General features: G+C 40.6%; 1 protein-coding gene across 1 annotated transcript; it reads right to left on the bottom strand.

The window, feature by feature from the left end:
• Positions 1–1,660: 1,660 nt before the first annotated feature.
• BTC (betacellulin) lies at positions 1,661–20,671 on the bottom strand. The gene is made up of 6 exons (XM_063300379.1): positions 20,246–20,671; positions 17,878–17,976; positions 7,907–8,024; positions 6,339–6,485; positions 4,375–4,482; positions 1,661–2,722 (listed from the first exon to the last, which is right to left on the bottom strand). The coding sequence occupies exons 1-5, from the start codon at positions 20,289–20,291 to the stop codon at positions 4,377–4,379; spliced, it is 516 nt and encodes a 171-aa protein (XP_063156449.1). The 5' UTR covers positions 20,292–20,671; the 3' UTR covers positions 1,661–2,722; positions 4,375–4,376.
• Between the last annotated feature and the right edge of the window lie 1,933 nt (positions 20,672–22,604).

Raw genomic sequence — 22,604 nt, 5'->3', positions numbered from 1 at the left:
ACCCGGCAATGTTTACTAAATGCCTGGCAGACTACTGCATGCTTTTCACAAGGCAGAAAATACACAATTTATGTTTATCTGGACAGGGTAAAGGGTAAGTTTACTGATCAACTTTAAGGAAGAATTGAAAGATGGTTAAAACAAGAAGAAAAAAATAAAACCAAAGGTTGATCAACTCAACCTGTCTACACATGGTGGCTAAAAACAAACTGAAGAGGTTTGACAGAAGCAGTGTTTAACTGCAAAAAGACTCAGCCACTAAACAATAATGTATGCTCTAGGAAGTTTGGAACAGGGCTCTGCAAAGGCTGATAACCTACATGTGTGAATCATAGAGACCATGATGAAAAATACTAGCAACTGTGAAGGATACTAGCAACACTTGAGATTTTGATGTCTCTCATTGTTGTTTACATATAAACCATAATTACAGAAATATATCTTAACAGTATAAGACAGCCATCCCTAATTTGGTAGACACTGAACTGACTATCAGATTTGTTGATCAATATATTCGAAAAGGACAAGATTGGGGAAGGCTGGCTTAGAACATTGATACAAACTACCATTTACAAAAATGTAGCTTATACAGTGTGTGTGTGTGTGTGTGTGTGTGTGTGTGTGTGTATGTCTGTAGGTTGAGTCACTGCAACTGGATACACACACACCCACACACACACATGTCCAAAAGGCTTTCTACATAGCTTATAAGATTTATCATTCTTTTCATGTTGCTGAACACAGTCTGAGTTTCTTGGCTCAAGGATAGAGTGCTGTTAAGGAGTAATGTGCTTCAGAAAATATTTATCCGCGCACGCACACACAAACACACACACATCATTTAGTCACCACCCATCTCACTCAGAAAATAATGTAAGACTCCCATTCCCCTGCATAGTATATAGAAAGGTATGACACATACTGAAACTATAGATACACCAAGGCACCTTATATTTATAATAACCCACAGATTTGCACCATGTGTATGAACAATTACATTTTAGAAGGCCTGTGGAAATCACAGTGTGCAACTCTAGGACACAAGAACTCATCTATCAATAGCTTAACGCCAGGCACAATTGGTTGCTGGTGGCCTGATCCCCAAGGAGGTAGTATCGCATATGCTGTCACTGACCCCAATGCAATCTGTACTTCCAAGGCCTGGCACCCTCCTGAGTGCTGAAGACCCGATGACTCTGGTTAGAACAAGCCATAAAATATTATTTCAGAATGGTGCTATACAGAAGCCCTGGAGGGCTGTCCTGCAAAATATCACCTGCACATGTCTGTCTTAAGAGTCTTTCAGGTATAAAAATGTGGAGGTGAACAAATCTGCTTGTTGTGGAGGAAGGAGTATCCTCCAGCTCTCTCCTTCCTTTGTTCCCTTTAAGCAATCCTACCACCCAGCAACACTGAGGACATCAGCAAAGAGAAGAGCAGGAATTTATACCCCAGAAGAGAGACATGGGAGATATTTTTTTCTTTGTAGATTGCAGCTGGCTGAAATGAGATGTAAAGAAAGCTGGAAGTTTTTCTTTTCAGCCAACACCTGAATAGAGTTACAAGCCGAAAGGAAAACCGCAGCCCAGCTTAGCCAGCCTAAAGCTGCTGCTACAAAAATGAGGTCTGTCAAGGCCAGGAAGGGGTCCACCTGCAGTCCAGATTTGGTGGGGAGGCCACTAAAAAGGCCCCACAGTGGTATGTAGTGCAGCAGCCAAAGCCCAAGAAAGAGACCCGGGTGGCAGGCCAACAGAGGGAGTGGTAGCTCACCACACCAGCTGCAGCAACTAAGATTTGCCAATATGGCCCCTGGCAGAGGCCGAACAAAGCAGTCACCGCAGCTGTGAGCCACTGCAGAGGTTTGGTGGCAGAGAGCAGCTGCAAGGCCAGCTAAGACTGACTGGGAGAGGGCTAGGCCCTGGTGGGACAAAGCCTAGGTTAGGGCTGGCCCCAGACTCCATAGGCTCGTTTAGCCTTACTTAGTAAGCTTTTAGCTTGGTTAAAGACTAAATCCTGGTGGTTCATAGTGGGGCTGCAAGGATACCACCTCCCACCCAGTTAAGTGGGGCAGAAAGGGTAGGCATCCAGACCCTTAGAAGGCAACATGGGGCATGAATTATACTACCAACCTGCAACCAATTTGCCAATAAACTGTGTATCACCTAACCTGTCTATGCATGATACTATCCCAAGTCCAACCTAAGACATAGACCCAGAACAGTGAAATTTTGCAAAGCAAAAATTATTACAGTTATAGTCCACCTCTCAGTAAAGATGACAGCAAAGCAAAATATAATAGGAAATAGGTAGTTCAAAACAGCCATACAGATCATTAAATCACCAATTAAAAATATAGCTGTTCATAAAACTGCAACCTTGACATAACTGCCCATTTTAGTTACTCTAGAACATTAAAATACTACCAGATGTCTTACCTGTTTTGACGGTAGATAAAACACCTGTTTCCTTTTCAACTTGACAACTGAAGGGAGTTAAATGTCAAATACTGTGCTTCTAAAATCTTTCAGACATATCTGAAAATTCCTGGGTTCCCAATACTAGATTGTCCTGTCAGGTATCACAAATAGTTACAAGTGAACATTAACTTATATACCCGTGTTTATTTATCCTTATTTATTTTCAAGTCACTAGTCCTCAGGAAAGTCATCAAAAGGAAAAGGGCACAAGTCTTTGGAACCTGCCAGCAGGCACCTTTGTTAACCTGTGGAGTTAAGAAAGAAAGCAATTGTCAGAATTATTACTGTATTGTTCAGAACCTCTGCAGATACAAATCCCTCTCTGTTCCTTGCAGTCACTTATTATGGGTAAGTGTACAGAGAACTACAGTCTTGTTATTCATCATACTGGTACAATATAATGTATGGTTAGATGAAAAGGTTTCTGAAAAATAATCTTATAACAAAAAGATGGAAGCATGATAGAGTAGCTTTTATAATCTACTGCAGTTCAGCAAATCATTGGGCTCATAACAACTACTCTTTTTTTTTCAGCTCCTGATGAAGAAAAAGCCACAAAGAGATGGTGAGATGAATTCAGCGCAAGTGTGATACTATCATTCATGTGTTTGTCTTTTAAAAGTGTCTGTAATAAGCTCAAAGAACAGAAAAACCATTTGCTTTTTTAAAGCATCCCCTTTGACTACTCACAAAAATTGAGCTTGTTGAGCTTCTCTATGGAAAGTCTGCGCTCATTAGGATTTGATAATGCTAGAACCGCCCTGAAACAACGAATCTGGGATATAGATCTCCAAACAAATTTAAGTAAGGTGCTACACCCCAATATACGTCATTTTCTTCCAGAAGGGTTCGTTCCAGCTTCTTATCTATCATCTATCACAATTTTGAAATTCTGTAAAGCTTTCACTTTTGCCAGGCTGGACACACTGCCCTCAGCAGTCCTTTTTGGACATTTTAAGGGTACTCCTATGCACCTTCGACTATATCCATGTGGTGACAGCTCAGTAGAAACCCTAAGCCATATGTTATTATATGGTTCCCTACATAAAGATTCTAGACAGATCCTTATATATCCATTATTGAAGAAATTTCCAGGCAGGGAGAGTGACTTCTATCTAATGTTACTTCTTTCGGATAAGGACCCAAAAATATCCTTCCAGGTTGCCCAGTTTTGTGCTACCATCTGCACAATACTCCATGCCACCATTTAGATTTTGAATTTTTTAACATAGTATTTTATTTCAATTCATTTTAGTATTTTCATTCTTAATTAATTTTGGATTGTAGTATATTGATTGTTTTTGTTTATATATATATATGTGTGTGTGTATTAATGTAAGATTGTTGCTATTGTATAGTTTTATTGTGTCTGGCCTTAGGGCTGTAATAAACATGATGATGATGATGACTGTGTATGTTCTCAATGGAACACATACAGTGTAACTTGTATAAATATATACTGTTTGATATGTGTGGATTTTTTGTCCTCATCACTGTTTTCTCCTATATGAAAGAAAACAATATTTAGGAAGAAAAGAAACCCTCAATGACTCACATGTCCACACAGAGAAATATGGCTTTCCCATTGAAAGGTGAAAGGTCCCCTGTGCAAGCACCGAGTCATGTCTGACCCTTTGGGGGGATGCCACTTTCGCGACGTTTTCTTCGCAGACTATAGCAGGGTGGCTTGCCACTGCTTTCCCATTACACGACCATAAAGCATTCATTCAGTGAGAATATAACAAATCCATTAAACTAAAACAAATTTACATTTAAAGATAAAAATTATGACTCCAAATTAAATTAATTTACTTAATTTTGGCAATAAAAGAGGTTAGCTAACCCTACATTAGTATTCTTGTATTTCAAGCATGTAAAATTTCAGAGCCTTCTTTACCTTCATGCAATATCCATCTCAAGAATATCATCACTTTTAATAGGCTGCCGTTTATCATACGTCCCAGTTTCCTCCTGTTTCCTCTTTCTACGTTTTTTTCGACAATAACTTTGAAAGGAAGTTGGAAATTACATCTATGAGTCACAGATTCATAGTGCAAATTTGCTACCTATGATCAGAAATTATTTGATTGACCAATATGTACATTTTGTAAACAACTGATTTCTTATAAATCTGGATAAACGTTGCAAGGGTATCTCTATGAAGAAGGAGAATGTTATCTCCAACTGGAATCAAAGGAGAGCAACACTTGCATTAACATAAACTCAAATGCAGCTATGTGATCTGAGACCTGTCATGAGTACTGATGGCGAGCAGGAGGGGGCCTCTATCCAGGGGGGAAAATGGATGCGTAGTACTGAGGAATTAAACAGCCATTCAAAGAGACACAGATCAGACCCGCCTTAACTTTTGGGGTTTATCTGTCTGGGTTTTCCCACGCTTCTTCAGTTTGTTAGGATTTTCTGTCTAATGTAGCAGTAATAAACACTAGAGACCTACTCCTTGTCTCAGCATGATTCCTGACTGTTAGGACAGACCTGCTTTATTCATCTCCAAACACATGGAGCCCTGTCCTTGACTTCAAGCAAACACAAGCCCTGCCAACTGACCTTATGGAGGTCAGAGGGAGTATGGGAAGGACTGCATGCATGGCCCTATCCTCTATCTACTGTCAAGTCCTCATACATTCAAAAATACAAGAATAATAATAAAAAAAACAGTCTTGTATTTTTAGTTGTACGAGTTCAATTTCAGCTCACTGAACCACCATTCCCAGTGAATGTTCATTAATGGTCCTGTATCAACCTGGAGGGGCTTCTTAAGTGGAGTGCCACAGGTCTTGTTCTAGACTTTCTGCTCTTCATTACTTTTATAAATGATTTGGATGAGGACTTAGAACAAGGCTGAGGAATCTCTTCCCTTTCAGATATTGCTGACCTATAATTCCTAGTAGTTCCAGCCAGTATGGCCAATACTGAGAAATGTTAGAGATGTCATCCAGCAACTTATACAAGGTTACAGGCTGTCTATCACAGGCTCAGAAAGAAGGCTACCAACTTTGCAATTGACAGGAAGCTGGGAGGAATAACTAAAGCCACAGAAAACCAAACCAAGAATCAGTATATATTGGTAAGTTGTAAAACTGAGTCAAAATCAATTTTTTTAAAAAAAAACTATAATATGTTTTAAGCATAAAAAAATAAAGCAGTATGGAATGGGGAAGTTAAGCTTAGCAATATGAATGAAAAAAAAAATCTCTTAATCATACGTTGAGCCACCCTGCTTAGACAAGATCAAAGGCTTCTTTAGTCCAAAATTCTACATGGGCTAATCAGATATTATGGGTCATCTATAACAAGATGTAAGTCAGCAGCATGATGCAGCTATTAAAAAAGCTATAATAACAAAAAGTACATTATCCAGGTTACACAGAATTCTGTTCTATTTCTCTGTCCATTTTTTGTATTATATTAAAAAGAATTACATGGAATTTACCATGGAATACCATTTCTTTAGAGCAACAGCATAACAGAATATTGAACTCATGCCTAGAGATATACAACCATTGTAAAAAAATAGATGTGGAACTAATTAAATTTATAATTTAATTAAAGAAATCTCTTTTTGTGTTCTTTGGATAGTTTTACATAATGGAACAATATTGAAGATTATTGGATCAACACAGCTAGGATTGAGGATGAACCTTTTACCTCAATAAGGAATAGTAAATTCACTTTTACTTTCTTTGTACATATTTTGTGTGTGTGTGTCTATGTGCACGCGCATCCTGTATTGGAAATTTCCAAAAGGTATAATTATTAAAGGCTGGTTAACTTAATAGCTACATTCGTAGTTTCATGATAATACATATAGAGGCCAAACTTTCATATGGGTGTACTCACTGAGTGCAAGTGCAGATACATGCAATCAGGATGATAAGCATTACCATAACAGCTATCAAAGAAACCACCACAATTTGACTTTGATCCCCTCTTAGATAAAATAAATCCAACCGCTCGCATCTTTCCCCAGTGTAGCCTCTTTCACAGCTGTAAAAAAGATAGAAAAAATGTATTATAAGTTAAGAGTTTTTTTCCTTCAGGATTAAAGTCTACTCCTGCAAACTGGCCTCTATCCCAGGTACACACTTCTGCCTAGAGCAATCTTTCCTAACCTGGTTCCTTCCAGGTGAGTTTGACCACAACTCCCATCACCATCAGCCATGCCAGCTGGTGATTATGAAAAGTGTACCCTGACACAATTGAGAAGTATAGACTGGGGAAGCCTTGGGTAGACCTGCACATAAACTGCAAATACATATGGATCCCGGGGCTTGAAAACTATCATCCAAAGGAATTCCTGATACAGCAGGGCAGGAGTTGTATTAAAGGAAATACCACCAGAGCAACAGATCACAGAAGAAAGCAGTTCCAGTTTAAACACTACCCAAAATGAGTAATTTTTTTTGTTGTCAGAATCTTAAATATAAGGATAAATAGTAATAAATAAAATAAAAATATGGACACCCAGAACTACTTTTCCTGTGGTTGTATGTTGCAGTGGAATGCTAATTAGAGTTGACACGTTATCAGGAAACTTCAGTTGTCTTTACTGAGGATCCCTGATAATATTTTAAAATTTGACGTATCTTTCCTTTCTGTCGGTCAACGATCCTTGAAGCACTACCACTACCACAACTAGTAAGTAATGGAGAAGATATATATGCACGCATCCAAGTAAAGCATAATTGTTAGATCAGGACAGATTCAATCACTCCCACTACCTACAAGCAGGTAGATGAACGTTCATTAATGAACTTGTGCTAACTCTAAATCTTTTAAAAAAATCTTGTCCATAGGATCTTCCAGTTCAGCAGTTACACAATACACACATTGAAGGAAGATAGAGGATGTGTATAGGTTGTACCATAAATATGATTAAGTCCAGGATTTTGCAATATCAAATCCAAGATATTGGCATTTTTTTTTTTTATTTGCAAAGAAAAGTAATTTTAAAAGTTATACCTCATAACCTTAAAGGAGTAATTTAAAAAAATCAGGATGCTCACTCCACCTCATCTTCAATCTCATCAGATTCCTCATATGCAAGGTGAACTTCTAAACTAGGGAGACTCTTCATGGGCATTCTTCTTAGTCAATGTGGCTAAGAAATTTTATGAATTTCTTAATAAAAAATAAAGTTTTAGCAATCATCATTGTATAGGGAAGATTTTGTCTACTCATCAACATTAAAGACAACCTGGGGAGGGATCCATAATTGAAAGACATTCACAACTGCATTATGATTTTTAAAATAAGAGTTCATACAGTATTCACTCCAGAATTGAAAGAACAGCTGAAAGGAACATTCAAATAAGTAACAGACTATTAGCCAAATATTTCCAAAGAATCTGTCATGCTCAGATTCCGCTCTTGGTAAATGGCATGTGTTTTAGTGCTTTGGAACCTACATGCAGGCTGGGGTTTGTACTGCATCAACATAGCGGCATCTTCCCTTGATACAGAAGTACTTGTACTCCTCAGGACATTCTGAAAAATGCCCACTCAGTCTTAAATCAGTGGTGCCATCTAGAAATAAGAAAATGAAAAATATATTAGGTTCTACCATAAAGACAATTGTGCATCTAGATTACTTATGACAAATTTTTCCTGCTCTATTTTTAATAGTTTTTTAAAAATAGTTTAATATTTTTAATAGTTCTGTCATTTGGAAAATGTTTCAGAGAAGGTATCGTTAATGCTTTGAATGTCACTCTCAGTGGAAAATTCCACATGGAGCTGAGCATCACGGTCTTCACTTCAATTCAGTGTCCCATTCAAAGATGGCAAATTGGGTTTTCAGGAATAATGTTCTCTTAGAGATTTGACGGATAGTATATGCTTTTATTTATTTTTATTTACTTGCTTTTATTTCAATCTCAGCTATTGCCCCCCTCAAAGACAAAAAAGCCACTAGTTCCCTTAAACTGTTGGAGAAATCTCTCCTCCAAATAACATGACATAGTGACCTTTTGTCATGACCTCGTTGCAAGGCACAAAGAGCCTCACAACGTGGATCATGATCATTAAGGAAAAGGAGGAAGGAGATAATCTTTCAGGAATTAAACCAAGCACCCAAGGACACCCACACCCATGATCCCATCAACAACTGAAAAGAGAGACGTCAGAGGAGTGGAGATGAGGAGCACATGGTGCCCCAAAGAACTCAACCGTTGCAGGGAGACAAAGAGGAGACCGGGGAAAACGCCCATACAGCCATCAAGGATACCATCAAGGGCAATCAGGCCATTGAGGGGTGGGGAAGCCCGGGGCAATACAGGGGGGTATAAAAGGGGCACCCCCACCTACCTACCCCGTTCCCGTTTTTCGTTCTGTCAGCTATCATTCCAATAAACCAGAAATCCTTAATACCCATTAAGTGAGTCTGTGTCTTATTGCGGAGCGAGGCTGGCCCTGACATAAAAACGGGAACGCCAAAATATTTTTTTCCACCTGGCACCTATCCAACTCGGTTGTGAGGGACCCAGCCAGGCATGGAGAACCAGGAACCGAGGAGGCGCAACCCTTCGGCGCCCGGCGACGAAGCCCCGCTCTCGCAGGGCGGGATGCAGCTGAGGTCCGGGCGATGCAACGCCCCGGTAGGTATGGAACCCAGCTGGGGGGAAGCAGCGGGGGAGGGACCCACCCCGGCGCCCCGGAGCCCGCGAGGCACCGGGGGCGACACGAGGGGACCCCCTCCAAACCTACAGGCAACCCCGACGGAGGCGCGAGACGAACCGCCACCCTGGGCGCTCGAAGGCGAGGGCGCGCCTGGCACCGCGGCGGGATCGAGGGACGACCCGTCCTCTACCACGGCCAACGGCGAGGGCGAGCGGAGCGGCGAAAACCCCGGCGGGACGCCAGGGATGGCGGAGAGGCTCGGCGCGTTGGAGGAAGGGATGCAGGCGGTGCGGCAGATGCTCCAACAGCTGACGGTGGCACAGGGACCCCGCGACGGAGGAGGCGCAGAGGCAACCCCGGTCGAAAGGCGGCAGGGCGAGTGGGACGGCGGCGACGGCGGAACCCGACCCAAGGAGCCCAACCGACGACCTGAGGCGCACCGGGAGGCGAGGCGGGGTGGAGACGGAGCGGAGATGGCACGTATGGGAAAAGGAGGCGTTTGCAGTAAAAACAGCCTTGGAAACGTGGCGACACCTGTTGGAGGGGGCCTCCTGCCCTTTCGAGGTGTGGACGGACCACAAGAACCTGGAGGCACTCAGCACGCCAAAACGGCTCAGCCCGAAGCAGGTGCGATGGGCTCAGTTTTTCAGCCGGTTTAATTTCACGCTGAAATTCATACCGGGCAAGAAAAACTTCTTGGCAGACGCCCTCTCCCGACGACCACAGGACGACACGCAAGCCTCCGACATCGTAGGAACAGTATGGACCGAGAAACAGCTCGGCTGCCCAGCTGTCACGCGGAGCCAGACAAGGAATCAGCGCACGCCAGCACGAACGGCGGGGAGCGATCGGAGGCGACGCTCAATTTCACCGAACTGGCAACAAAGACTCACACAAGCACTACAGCAAGATACATGGTTGCAGAATAACCAACAACATGTATCTTTCAAAGACAATCTCGCCTGGAAGGAGAAAGCTTTGTACGTGCCCGAATCACTGCGGGGAGAAATTTTACACAGAGCACACGATGACAAATCTGCAGGGCATTTTGGGTTTGTAAAAACCCTCCACCTAACAAGGAGGCAATTTTGGTGGCCAAATCTTAGAAAGGACGTAAAAGACTACGTAAGCAACTGCCCCATATGTGCTACCACCAAACGTAAAGGAGGGAAACCCCACGGGCTGTTACAGGCGGTAGCCAGCCCCTCCCGGCCATGGGAAGAAATTTCCATGGATTTCATTGTGGACCTCCCACCCAGCCAAAGAAAAACTGTGATATGGGTGGTAAAAGACTATTTTTCGAAACAAGCACACTTCATCCCGTGCGCGACTATCCCCTCCGCACAACAGCTGGCACGTTTATTCCTAACACACATATACAGGATTCACGGCGCCCCCTACAGGTTGGTGACCGACAGAGGCACACAATTCACGTCAAAGTTTTGGCGGGAATTTTTAAAACTAATCGGAACCAAGCAAGCACTGTCCACTGCGTGGCATCCAAACACGGACGGATCAACAGAGATCCTTAACTCAACACTTGAACAGTTCCTAAGGGCATTCATAAATTATCAACAGGACAACTGGGTAGACCTACTACCTTTTGCAGAGGTGGCCTATAATAACGCAGTACACCAGAGTACTGGCCACACCCCTTTTAAGGTGGTCTATGGAAGAGATTTTGTACCGATACCAGAATTGCCGCAACCTGAAACCCTGCCCTGCTCACCAGACGATTGGGCGGCACAGCTGGCAACAACCTGGCCAGTCATCCAGACGGCTTTAGCAGACGCACAAACAACGTACAAAAAATATGCGGACAACCACAGGGCGGAGGCACCGAACTACAAAGTGGGAGATAGGGTCTACCTCTCCACTAAGTTCATAAAGACCTCACAACCATCAAAGAAATTGGCACCGAAATTCATTGGACCTTTTAAAATCATACAGGTAATCAACCCAGTTACGTTCAAACTGGAACTGCCTTACAATTTGAGACGGGTCCACCCAGTGTTTCATTGTGCACTACTGAAACCAACGAGCACATCCAAATGGCATACGGAAGAACCTCCACCCCCACCCATAATGATAGACAATCAACAACATTTTGAAGTGAAAGAAATACTGGACTCAAGAAAACAAAGAGGAACACTACAATACCTCGTGAGATGGAAACATTTCTCACACCCAGAGTGGGTCCAGGCACGACACGTCATGGCTAGTCAACTAACAAGACAGTTCCATGAGGCATACCCAGAGAAACCAGCACCATAGAACATCTTTGGGGGGGCAGTATGTCATGACCTCGTTGCAAGGCACAAAGAGCCTCACAACGTGGATCATGATCATTAAGGAAAAGGAGGAAGGAGATAATCTTTCAGGAATTAAACCAAGCACCCAAGGACACCCACACCCATGATCCCATCAACAACTGAAAAGAGAGACGTCAGAGGAGTGGAGATGAGGAGCACATGGTGCCCCAAAGAACTCAACCGTTGCAGGGAGACAAAGAGGAGACCGGGGAAAACGCCCATACAGCCATCAAGGATACCATCAAGGGCAATCAGGCCATTGAGGGGTGGGGAAGCCCGGGGCAATACAGGGGGGTATAAAAGGGGCACCCCCACCTACCTACCCCGTTCCCGTTTTTCGTTCTGTCAGCTATCATTCCAATAAACCAGAAATCCTTAATACCCATTAAGTGAGTCTGTGTCTTATTGCGGAGCGAGGCTGGCCCTGACACCTTTATTTCTTGGGTAGGAATTTTTGTTTGATCCTAGCATTTAAGTTGAAAGTTCTCAGTGGAATCACTGGATGAAACAAGATTTCTAAAACAGAGAATTAGTGTATTACAAGAGATTTTGAACACGAACTCTCTGTATTTAACTTATATTCCAATTGCAGGAGAGATTGGTATCATTTGGCTTGGTTTGGATCTTAGGAGCTATATAATAAGCAAGTTTTTGAAATGAGAGTAAATAATGAATGATTACAAATTGCAGTCTATCCCAAAAGGAACTTTCTTACTCCCCTGCATTAATGCATTCATGTCTTGAGAGGTACCAGGGAGCTTTAAAAAGTGGCATAAATTTCAAATCTTTTTATTACTGACCTGATGCTAGGGCAACTTCAGCTATATTCCAGAGTAACACTATACCACCGGACTGTCCCTATCCTGCCATAACTTTTCTGGTAAACTGTCCCAAAAGGAGTCGTAGGTTTATAACAAATTCAGTATTCCTGGGGGTGTGGTGTGGAGCGGGGAAGGGACCACCTCTGGCTTTCCAAATTCTGTCATAGGAGCTTTCTCAAACAGTAGGCATATGTGTTTTCATGTACTGTAGTATCATTAATGCCCCAAAAAAATTAAAAACAATTGTTTCATTATGTGAAAAGTAATTTAACATTGAAAATGTTAAAATTAATTAACATTGCTAAAATGTCATATGAGAGCACAGTTCTTTTGAGACTGGGCTTCTGAGATTCACAAGATAGGTAGCTAGCTAGACAGACAGACAGACAGACAGTTATAGTGGAGGTCAGTAGACACAATCTACTCATACTATGGGAATCCTAAGGACACAGGTGCCATGTTGCCTCTTCCATTCAATGGAGCTATGCGAAAGCCCCAAAGAACTCACATCTCCTTCTATCCATACTGTTTGATATACAATTCAATTTGCAAATAATCACAGTGTGCAACTGCCCTGACAGCAAAGCCACAATTTGGTTCAGTTTCAATGGTAACCCAATACCATGTGTCATTGTTCTTTCTCTGGCAGTTTCAAAGTGGCTTCAATAGACAAAATACAGTACTTGATGTTTAGGAAACAGCTTTTCTTTTAACAATAAACAATAGATGTTGCTTCTTAAGTTTTATGCCTTTACATTTAAGTGGCCTCATCCTTTAAAAACCCTCACTGAATTTTTGAAAAATCTACTTCAATATTATCAATACTACCAATTGCCAGCTGTTCTGGATAGCAAATAGAGATCAATTTATAATCCTTCCCTAATAGAATATTAATATTAATATTCCCTAATAGAAGGAGAGAGCTGGCTTACAGAATTGCCGAGAATCAGATACAACTGAATGGCTAATTCGATTTGAATAGAAGGCCACATGCTGTATGTTAGCATTATGTAAGTAAGTGAATACATTCCAAATCTTATTTTTAACTGGAAAGCACACTTTAAAAAACCTTGAAAATATATTGTTATTATCTGCTTCAGCCAGTTTTATGGAACCAGTTTAAAACAATTTCAGCCAAACCATTTATGATTCAGGATCTGAAAGCTGTAGTACGAAATCTGTGCTCTTAAAATTGACAGCACAACAACTTAAATTAAATATCTTCTATTACAGGAATGATCATCAGAAGGGCTAGAGATTAATGCTATTACAAAAGAATAATTAGCTGTGCAGATAATGTTACCAGGCTGGATACTGAATAATACTTTGTTAGGAATCCACACAGTGACAACCACAGCAGATTGTGATTTCAACAAAGAAGCTATCTCCCTTAAACTGAATATTTTCAAAAAGCAGCAGAAAAGCCAGAGTTTTGCAAGGGAAAGTTATCAGAGGGTAGTGTGCTGCATGCAAAGAATCTGACCCTCTCACTAGTGGCCAAAGTTTGAAGCAAGCTGAGGAACAACATCAGGACTAATATTCCCATGTTAAATGAGTAAAATTTGGCTATTTTCTACAGCAGATAGATTCATCATATCTTTCTTATATGAAATGTGAAACTGTATATAATGTAGTCTTTCCATTCAGACACCAATTAAAGGAGGCAGACCAAATCACCAATTAGGGATTCACCATTAAAAGAAAAAGCCAATTTAAACCAGTGTGAGTTTCTGAAAAACATAATTTTCAACCAGAATTCCAGTTTGGAATTCAATATATCTATTGGCCTAGACTATATGCTGTAAAGAAAACTTCAGTTTTGACAAAGATAATTAAGAGTCACATTTTAACCTTTGATAAATATTTTTAATTGCTTATACAATCATCTCCATATTACCTATTTGCAAGACTCTAGGCAGTTTACAATAATAAAACATAATAAATAAAACAATTGCCAATTAAAGCCACAATTAAAAGCCATCAGTGCTTTCTACCTGACTGGGGTTCACACCAAAGCCCATGCAGAAAAGCACTGTCTTTACAGCTTTCCTAAATGTCAGCAGGGTGGAAGCCATCCTGACCTCACAGGATAAGCTCTTCCAGATGGATGGAATTATTTTAACTGAAAAATCTGCTGATCTAAAGAGTTAGTTTTAAATCTTGAAATGTGAATAGGTTAAAATATTTGGAAGGAGACAGAGTAAACAGAAAGATATGGAGATACCAGCCTGACTACTGAATGAGTTATAATTACAAATAAAACTTTTGTTTACAGGGTTTACATAATACAGAGTTATTAATGGACAATACTTCTATGAATGAAAAGATAAAAATGGTTAAAAGATGGGATTGTGCAAACACCAAGAAATGTAAACTTAATTTGGGACATTGCAAAAGATAAAAGAATGTAATACAGGAATTATAATGTAGCTATTGCTAAGAAATAAATTTATTTCATAGAAGATGCTCAGAAAGATGGCGGCATTTCTAAATACTCAGGCAATGAATGAACTATATCATTATTTGTATATAACTTGTTACATGACTCTATTACTGTTTACCAAAGTTAAAAAAATAAGATTTTTCCTCTTTTAGATTTATGAAAAGTTTATTGTCAGCCTCTCGAGGTAGAGCAGACCAGGAAATCAACTCTGCCGGAAGGCTAACGGTACCTTTACTGAGATTGGCTGTAATAACAGAGTCTTGCAAGTCTGATCATGCTGTACCTCCTTCTACCTCTTATAGTTCAGTGAATTGGGGAAGTATCTGAGCCACTTCTGAATGTTATCTGGCAGTTCTGGACCTTAAAAATGCTTCAATCTGTTTCAATCCCTAAGTAACAGCTTGCATATCTCTGTCAAGGTCATCCTCTTTACCCTCTCCACTTATATAAAGTTTTATGCAGATGCTTTGCTTATTATGGGGTTATTAATTCAAAGTTATTGATGGTCAATAACAATGTATGCATCTATTTTTCTTTAAGGAATCATTAAAACAGGATATATTTATAATTAGATTGCAGCCAAAGGTGGCGGACGTCTATACAGTCAGTAAAAACAAGACCTGGAGCTGACTGTAGTTCAGATCACAAACTTCTTCTTGCACAATTTAGGATCAGACTAAAGAGATTAGGGAAGACCCACAGATCAGCTAGATATGAGCTCACTAATATTCCTAAGGAATATGCAGTGAAGGTGAAGAATCGATTTAAGGGACTGGACTTAGTAGATAGGGTCCCGGAAGAACTATGGACAGAAGTTCGCAAGATTGTTCAGGAGGCGGCAACAAAATACATCCCAAAGAAAGAGAAAACCAAGAAGGCAAAATGGCTGTCTGCTGAGACACTAGAAGTAGCCCAAGAAAGAAGGAAAGCAAAAGGCAACAGTGATAGGGGGAGATACGCCCAATTAAATGCAAAATTCCAGAGGTTAGCCAGAAGAGATAAGGAATTATTTTTAAACAAGCAATGCGTGGAAGTGGAAGAAGACAATAGAATAGGAAGGACAAAAGACCTCTTCCAGAAAATTAGAAACATTGGAGATAAATTCCAGGCAAAAATGGGTATGATCAAAAACAAAGATGGCAAGGACCTAACAGAAGAAGAAGAGATCAAGAAAAGGTGGCAAGAATATACAGAAGACCTGTATAGGGAGGATAACAATATCAGGGATAGCTTTGACGGTGGGGTCAGTGAGCTAGAGCCAGACATCCTGAAGAGTGAGGTTGAACAGGCCTTAAGAAGCATTGCCAATTAACAAGGCAGCAGGAGATGACGGTATCCCAGCTGAACGGTCCAAAATCTTACGAGATGATGCTGTCAAGGTAATACATGCTATATGCCAGCAAATTTGGAAAACACAAGAATGGCCATCAGATTGGAAAAAATCAACTTATATCCCCATACCAAAACAGGGAAACACTAAAGAATGTTCAAACTATCGAACAGTGGCACTCATTTCACATGCCAGTAAGGTAATGCTCAAGATCCTGCAAGGTAGACTTCAGCAATTCATGGAGTGAGAATTGCCAGATGTACAAGCTGGGTTTAGGAAAGGCAGAGGAACTAGGGACCAAATTGCCAATATCCACTGGATAATGGAAAAAGCCAGGGAGTTTCAGAAAAACATCTATTTCTGTTTTATTGACTATTCTAAAGCCTTTGACTGTGTGGATCATAACAAATTGTGGCAAGTTCTTAGTGGTATGGGGATACCAGTGGTATGGGGATATCATCTTGTCTGCCTCCTGAAGAATCTGTATAACGACCAAGTAGCAACAGTAAGAACAGACCACGGAACAACGGACTGGTTTAAGATTGGGAAAGGAGTACGGCAGGGCTGTATCCTCTCACCCTACCTATTCAACTTGTACGCAGAACACATCATGTGACATGCTGGGCTTGAGGAATCCAAGGCTGGAGTTAAAATTGCTGGAAGAAACATTAACAATCTCAGATATGCAGATGATACCACTTTGATGGCTGAAAGCGAAGAGGAACTGAGGAGCCTTATGACGAAGGTGCAAGAAGAAAGTGCAAAAGCTGGCTTGCAGCTAAACCTCAAAAAAACCAAGATTATGGCAACCAGCTTGATTGATAACTGGCAAATAGAGGGAGAAAATGTAGAAGCAGTGAAAGACTTTGTATTTCTAGGTGCAAAGATTACTGCAGATGCTGACTGCAGTCAGGAAATCAGAAGACGCTTCATCCTTGGGAGAAGAGCAATGACAAATCTCGATAAAATAGTTAAGAGCAGAGACATCACACTGACAACAAATGTCCGCATAGTTAAAGCATGGTGTTCCCCGTAGTAACATATGGCTGCAAGAGCTGGACCATAAGGAAGTCTGAGAGAAGGAAGATCGATGCTTTTGAACTGTGGTGTTGGAGGAAAATTCTGAGAGTGCCTTGGACTGCAAGAAGATCAAACCAGTCCATCCTCCAGGAAATAAAGCCAGACTGCTCACTGGAGGGAATGATATTAAAGGCAAAACTGAAATACTTTGGCCACATAATGAGAAGACAGGACACCCTGGAGAAGATGCTGATGCTAGGGAGAGGGGAAGGCAAAAGGAAGAGGGGCCGACCAAGGGCAAGATGGATGGATGATATTCTAGAGGTGACAGACTCGTCCCTGGGGGAGCTGGGGGTGTTGACGACCGACGGGAAGTTCTGGTGTGGGCTGGTCCATGAAGTCACGAAGAGTCGGAAGCGACTAAACGAATAAACAACAACAAATTGTAAAACAAAAGCTTACTAATTGTGATTGGTACTTGGCAATTTTCTAAAATGTTGTACATTGTTACATGTAATTAGAATAGAAATTATTTATTCATTAGATTTCTGTCCCACCTTTATTTTGTATACAACTCAAGACAGCATACATAATGCTATCTCTGCCTATTTTCCCCAAAACAAATAGTGAGTTGGGATGGGCTGAGAGTGACTGAGAGTCACCCAACCAGTCTCCATGCTTAAGGGACAACTAAAAGTCACAGTCTCCTGGCTTCTAGTCCAGCATCTTAATCACTACATCAATTAATCAGTTAATTAATTCACTATCTTGAACAGTTCCACTCACTATTATTGAAAAATAACACCACTGTGAGGAATTATAATACATAAGTTACCTGTACAAGTTCCATTCATGTAACTGCAGGACAGCATCTTGGTTTCAGGGCCAGCTGTTGCATTTTCACTGCTAGTCACAGAGTTGAAAATGATTACACCTTCAGTTGGGGAGAAGAAAAAGACAAAGCATTTCAAAAGTATATTTTGAAAAATACCATGTCAGTATTTGAATAGAGACAAATAGGAAATCCTAAGGAAAAAAAATGTCTGAACCTTCAACATATTTTGCAACTATGCATCAACTGTTTTGAGATTAAAGAGAAATCTGGAGTCTAGGAAGATTAAGGTCTGGAACTTGGCAGTGAAGTTCTGGCTACACGTAGCATTCACCTACTTCTCTGTGAGTTAAATATTATTAGTTTGTAAATTGTAGAAATTATTAATAGTTTAAAATTTCTATACGGTATAGGTTTTTCTCAAGTGTAATTAAGGTATAATTAAAGTGGAGTTACTCTGAGTCTCTTTCTTGGACTTCCCTCTTTCCCTGGACTCAAGTCACAGCCCTGTTTCCTCCAATAATTGTCCTGTTGCCTCCTTTGAGTCCCAAAGGTCTTTTAGGCACTCCATCACAGTACTTGAATGTGAGATCTAAGAAAACTGTGGGTTGGTAGACTAGAAAAGAAGACCAAAAAAAAAAAAATCTAGAATGCAGCAAACCACTTCCATGCTGTTGTCAAAGAAGCAACATGAATGTGTCCATGTTGTCTCCAGGAGTTGAGCTTAACTTGAGAGACACTTTATCTATCTTGGAACACTTATAAAATGGGCATCATTCACCAGATGTAAGAACAGATCTTTGTCCAGAAGTACACTCTATTTCTTAGCAAACCAGCCAGTCAACTGTGTCCCAGCAAAGGATGTAAATAGGAACAGAAACTCATGGATGTTTTCAACAGGGTGTTTCATCACTAAGCTTTGACTACTGGTATTAAAACATTCCAGGAGTTCCAGAAAAACATGTAATCTAGTTAAACCACTTGCAATATCTTAAGGCAAATGCCACAGAACTGGAAAAGATTCCAATATTTTAATCTACTACCAATATAAATAATGTGATGTTTAGTTAAATTAATTGGCAGAAAGTATCTCCCAAAGATTATTACTATCAGATAAACAAATCCAGACAAATGTTCTGTTATGACAATACGTTCAAACAACCCTAATTAATACATTGTAGGTTATAAATTACACTGATTCTTTTTCACTGGCAAACAGATACTAGGAAATGTCATGAGTTTATAATGGAAAGTATTAACTCGGTAATTACTTTTAATTCTCTGCAATGTAATAGATTGTTAGTGATATGTAGTGATATGATTGCAAAACTTAGTTAACGAACAGTATAGTTAAATAAACATTACAGCCCCACATTATAGCAAAAACGCTCAAGCAAGAAATGTTACAAACTATTTAAGGTACATGTGATTACACCAGGACTAGGAAGCTTGGTCTTTAACTTTTAACTTGTTTCAAACTGTCCTGGGTTCTAAGGCCCCTTAAAATAAACACACAGGCTAAAAATAGACACTTAGGTACTCTATTTAATGGGTATCCTGCCAGGCAATGTTGTAGCTAAGGCCTAATCTAAAGCCAAATCTAATTGATGGTATACTTGGCACAGTAAAAAATCCTCCTGCTTCTGCTTTCTCCACCCATGAAAAAAACATGGGTTGTTGGTTTCAGTAGCAAGGCCTGGCTTTAGCACCACAATGATGTAATCAGGTTTTTTATCTCAACATGCCCAAGGTGCCTTTCTATTAAGTGAAAATAAATATTAAATAAACAGAGCCTGCCTTTATCATTAAAGAGCATGGGTTTTCAGCTGATGGAATGGATTTGACCACATTCGAAGGAGGAAGGGATGAATTCTGGCCAACAGCAGCCCAAGCTATCCTTCCACGGGGCTTCGCAGCTAAAAAAATGGTCCCTCTTCCCAGGCAACTGTTGCTGTTTCCTTGCTAATCGTATGAAAAGTCACAATCGCAAGCGCTTTACTGTTCCAGTAGACAGAAGACGCGGGTAAGTTACCAACCATTCTATTCTAGCGGGTTTCCTACCCGGGACAAGCAGGAACACTCTAAGTGAAGCTGGTCCTCCGGGGGTTTTGCTTATTAACTTATAAATTGCTTGGAAATTTCTGCCAGAGGAGAAAAAAGTTGGCAGCGGGGTTGAGTTACAAAAGCCATTCCCTTTCTTGGCAAGGGCCCCTGTGCGTAATAACTGCATAACCCTATGTGAGGACAGGGTCTGTTGAACGTTTGCCTGTCGCGAAGTTATCAGAAGGTACTCCATGCAGGAACAGCAGCAAGTAACCAGGAGCCCACCCGACAAACCGCGGTAGATACAAAGGGAAACGTCAATCCTCACCCAGGAGCAACCGCGGGCCACAACCCAGGAGCGCGTCTGGGGCCATCCAAGCCGGCCTTCACCTCAGCCAGCCAGCGGACTGCAGCAACCTACGCGAAGCAGCCGCCGCCGCCTCCTGGAAAAGTCGGGAGGCGCCGCCGAGGCGCTAAGGCGCAGCCTCTGTGGCAACCTGAGGCAGGGCTTTCCCCCTCCTCCTGCTCGCCGCTGCTGGAGGGCGCGGGGCTCAGCGCTCGCCGCCCGTCCGCCCTTAACGCTCTTGCGCGAAAAGAACCCTCAGCCACCCCGCCCGCTCCGGAGACGCCCGAACGCCCCGCGCCTTTACAGCTCCTTTTCCTTCTGGCACAGACGGGGCGGGGGTTGGCGTCAGCCTCTTTCCTGCAGGGATATAGGGAAATCTTTCCCACGTCCTACTTCTTGCTCTTGGGGCAATTACGCCACGGCTCAGAGGACTAGATATCTGATATCTGAGAGCTTTTATTGGGAGAGGGGAAATTGGGACAGCAATCCTGCCCTTAGTAGGTGCATCCCTGCAGAGCAGAATAAAGCAGAAGACCCGATGCTGCATTCCTGTGTTTCTTTAACTAGCACAAGCCTGCCTTGGGCTTAACCCAAAAAGCCAGAACAAGTAGTGTTCTTGTTTGTTTGTTTGTTTATTTATTAATCAAATTTATCACTGCCCATCTCCCTAAAGGGACTCTGGGCAGTTTACAATAAAACATAGATAAAAATATAAAACTATAAAACCCTATAATACGTTTCTTTTAATAATGTTTCTTTTAGTAAGAGGTTTCTTTTTTGTTTTTTTCATTCTAGCTAATCTTGTCTAGGCTCAGAAGCTAAACAGGTTTGGGCCTAATCAGTACTTGGATGGGAGACTGCTAAATATGCCAGGGCTGTAGGCTGGATTAGGAAAACAAAAATCCCAGAAAAGGCAGTGGAAAACCACTGTTATTGCTAAATAAACTATATGTATGAAGTCATTGGGATTCCGGAGCAATCCCAAGGATACTTCACTTTTATTCTGGGGAAAGATGGGAGTTCCTTGATTCTTCAGACTGGAATTATAGATAAGCGTTTCTAAAAGACCCCCTGGATGACTATGAGGACCTACAGGACAAGTGCTGCAATTAAAAAATGGTAACACTCCACATGGTTTGGGACTTGAATAATAGAGTGTTTTTTTTAAATGCTATATCTGACACTGTATATTTACAACTGCAAACTCCCTGCCTCTTGAGTCAAAGTTAACTTTTTATACACACACACACATATATGTATATATCTTATTGAAAGTGTCAAGAACAATAGTAAGAACTAATAAAAACTAAAGCAGAACAAAAAAGAAAGAGAAAGGGAGAATAGAAAAAGCTAAAAATGAAAAAAAAGTAGAAGAAAAGTAGAAAAAAAGATATAAAGAAGTGGCTTCCAATCTTCTTCACAGCAGTTATAAGTACGATTATGTTTTAACCTCTCTCTCTAAAGTTGCATCATGACTCTCTTCTTTCTATAATTTATCCTGTCTAATCATCAAAACCATAAATCACAGTTCATTTTTTTCTTCTTTATGCAAAAAGTCTGTAAGGTCCAGTCATCAATAAATGTGGATATTGTCTCAAATGTAGATATTGTCAGGTCAAACCTAACTTCTGATTGTTCTTAAATAATGATCAATAGAGACATTATATCCCACCGCTAATCAAGATTAATATTTAGTGCACTATTACCCCAAGCTTAACTACATTTCTATGTAAATTCATATCACCTCATCAGTCTGGATTTATTCATATGGCAAATATATCAGAACTCCACTGGCCCTGCTGACTTTTGAATTTTTTAAAGCATATGATAAACTGTAAGTTGAATTCTTTTTTAAAAAAGTATTAATAGAAATTGGATTTGGACACAAAATCATTTGTATAATTAAACAGTTATATTCATGGGCAAAAGCGCTAATTTGCATCTACGGATTAGACACAGGTACTTTTATATGCATAAGACCACCAGACAAGAATATCTACTCTACCTATTTTGTTTGATCTTGTTTTAGAAATGTTATTCCTAATATTAGGAAGAATAAGAATACTCAAGTCTAAAATAGAAAAAACTGAAGATCATGTAATCTGTTTGTAAATGATATGCTCACTTTTCTTAAAAATTGAGATGGTAATATATCTCGGTTGTAGTTTGAATTAAAATTAGGAGTAATTGCTACAATGTACTGGCAAAAATTAAAAATAACCCTCTTCACTGCAGAATTAAAACTGAACTAGTCATAGCAATATTTTTCTTTATCATTGATTAGTAGAATAACTACAGTTAACATAACTGTACTTCCTAAAAATCTTGTTTTTGATTCAAA

The sequence above is a fragment of the Candoia aspera genome, chromosome 4, assembly GCF_035149785.1.
Source record: "Candoia aspera isolate rCanAsp1 chromosome 4, rCanAsp1.hap2, whole genome shotgun sequence".
NCBI lineage: Eukaryota > Metazoa > Chordata > Lepidosauria > Squamata > Boidae > Candoia > Candoia aspera.
This window is presented reverse-complemented; position numbering and strand designations above follow the sequence as displayed.

Excerpts from the sequence above, each read along its gene's own strand:
- BTC (XM_063300379.1), bottom strand. The coding sequence starts at position 20,291 with ATGGCCCCAGACGCGCTCCTGGGTTGTGGCCCGCGGTTGCTCCTGG. Across the intron at positions 6,486-7,906 it reads GTACAAACCCCAGCCTGCAT|CTGTGAAAGAGGCTACACTG; the intron begins GTAGGTTCCAAA and ends TCTTTTTTACAG. Across the intron at positions 4,483-6,338 it reads TGTATCTGCACTTGCACTCA|TTATTGTCGAAAAAAACGTA; the intron begins GTGAGTACACCC and ends TTCCTTTCAAAG.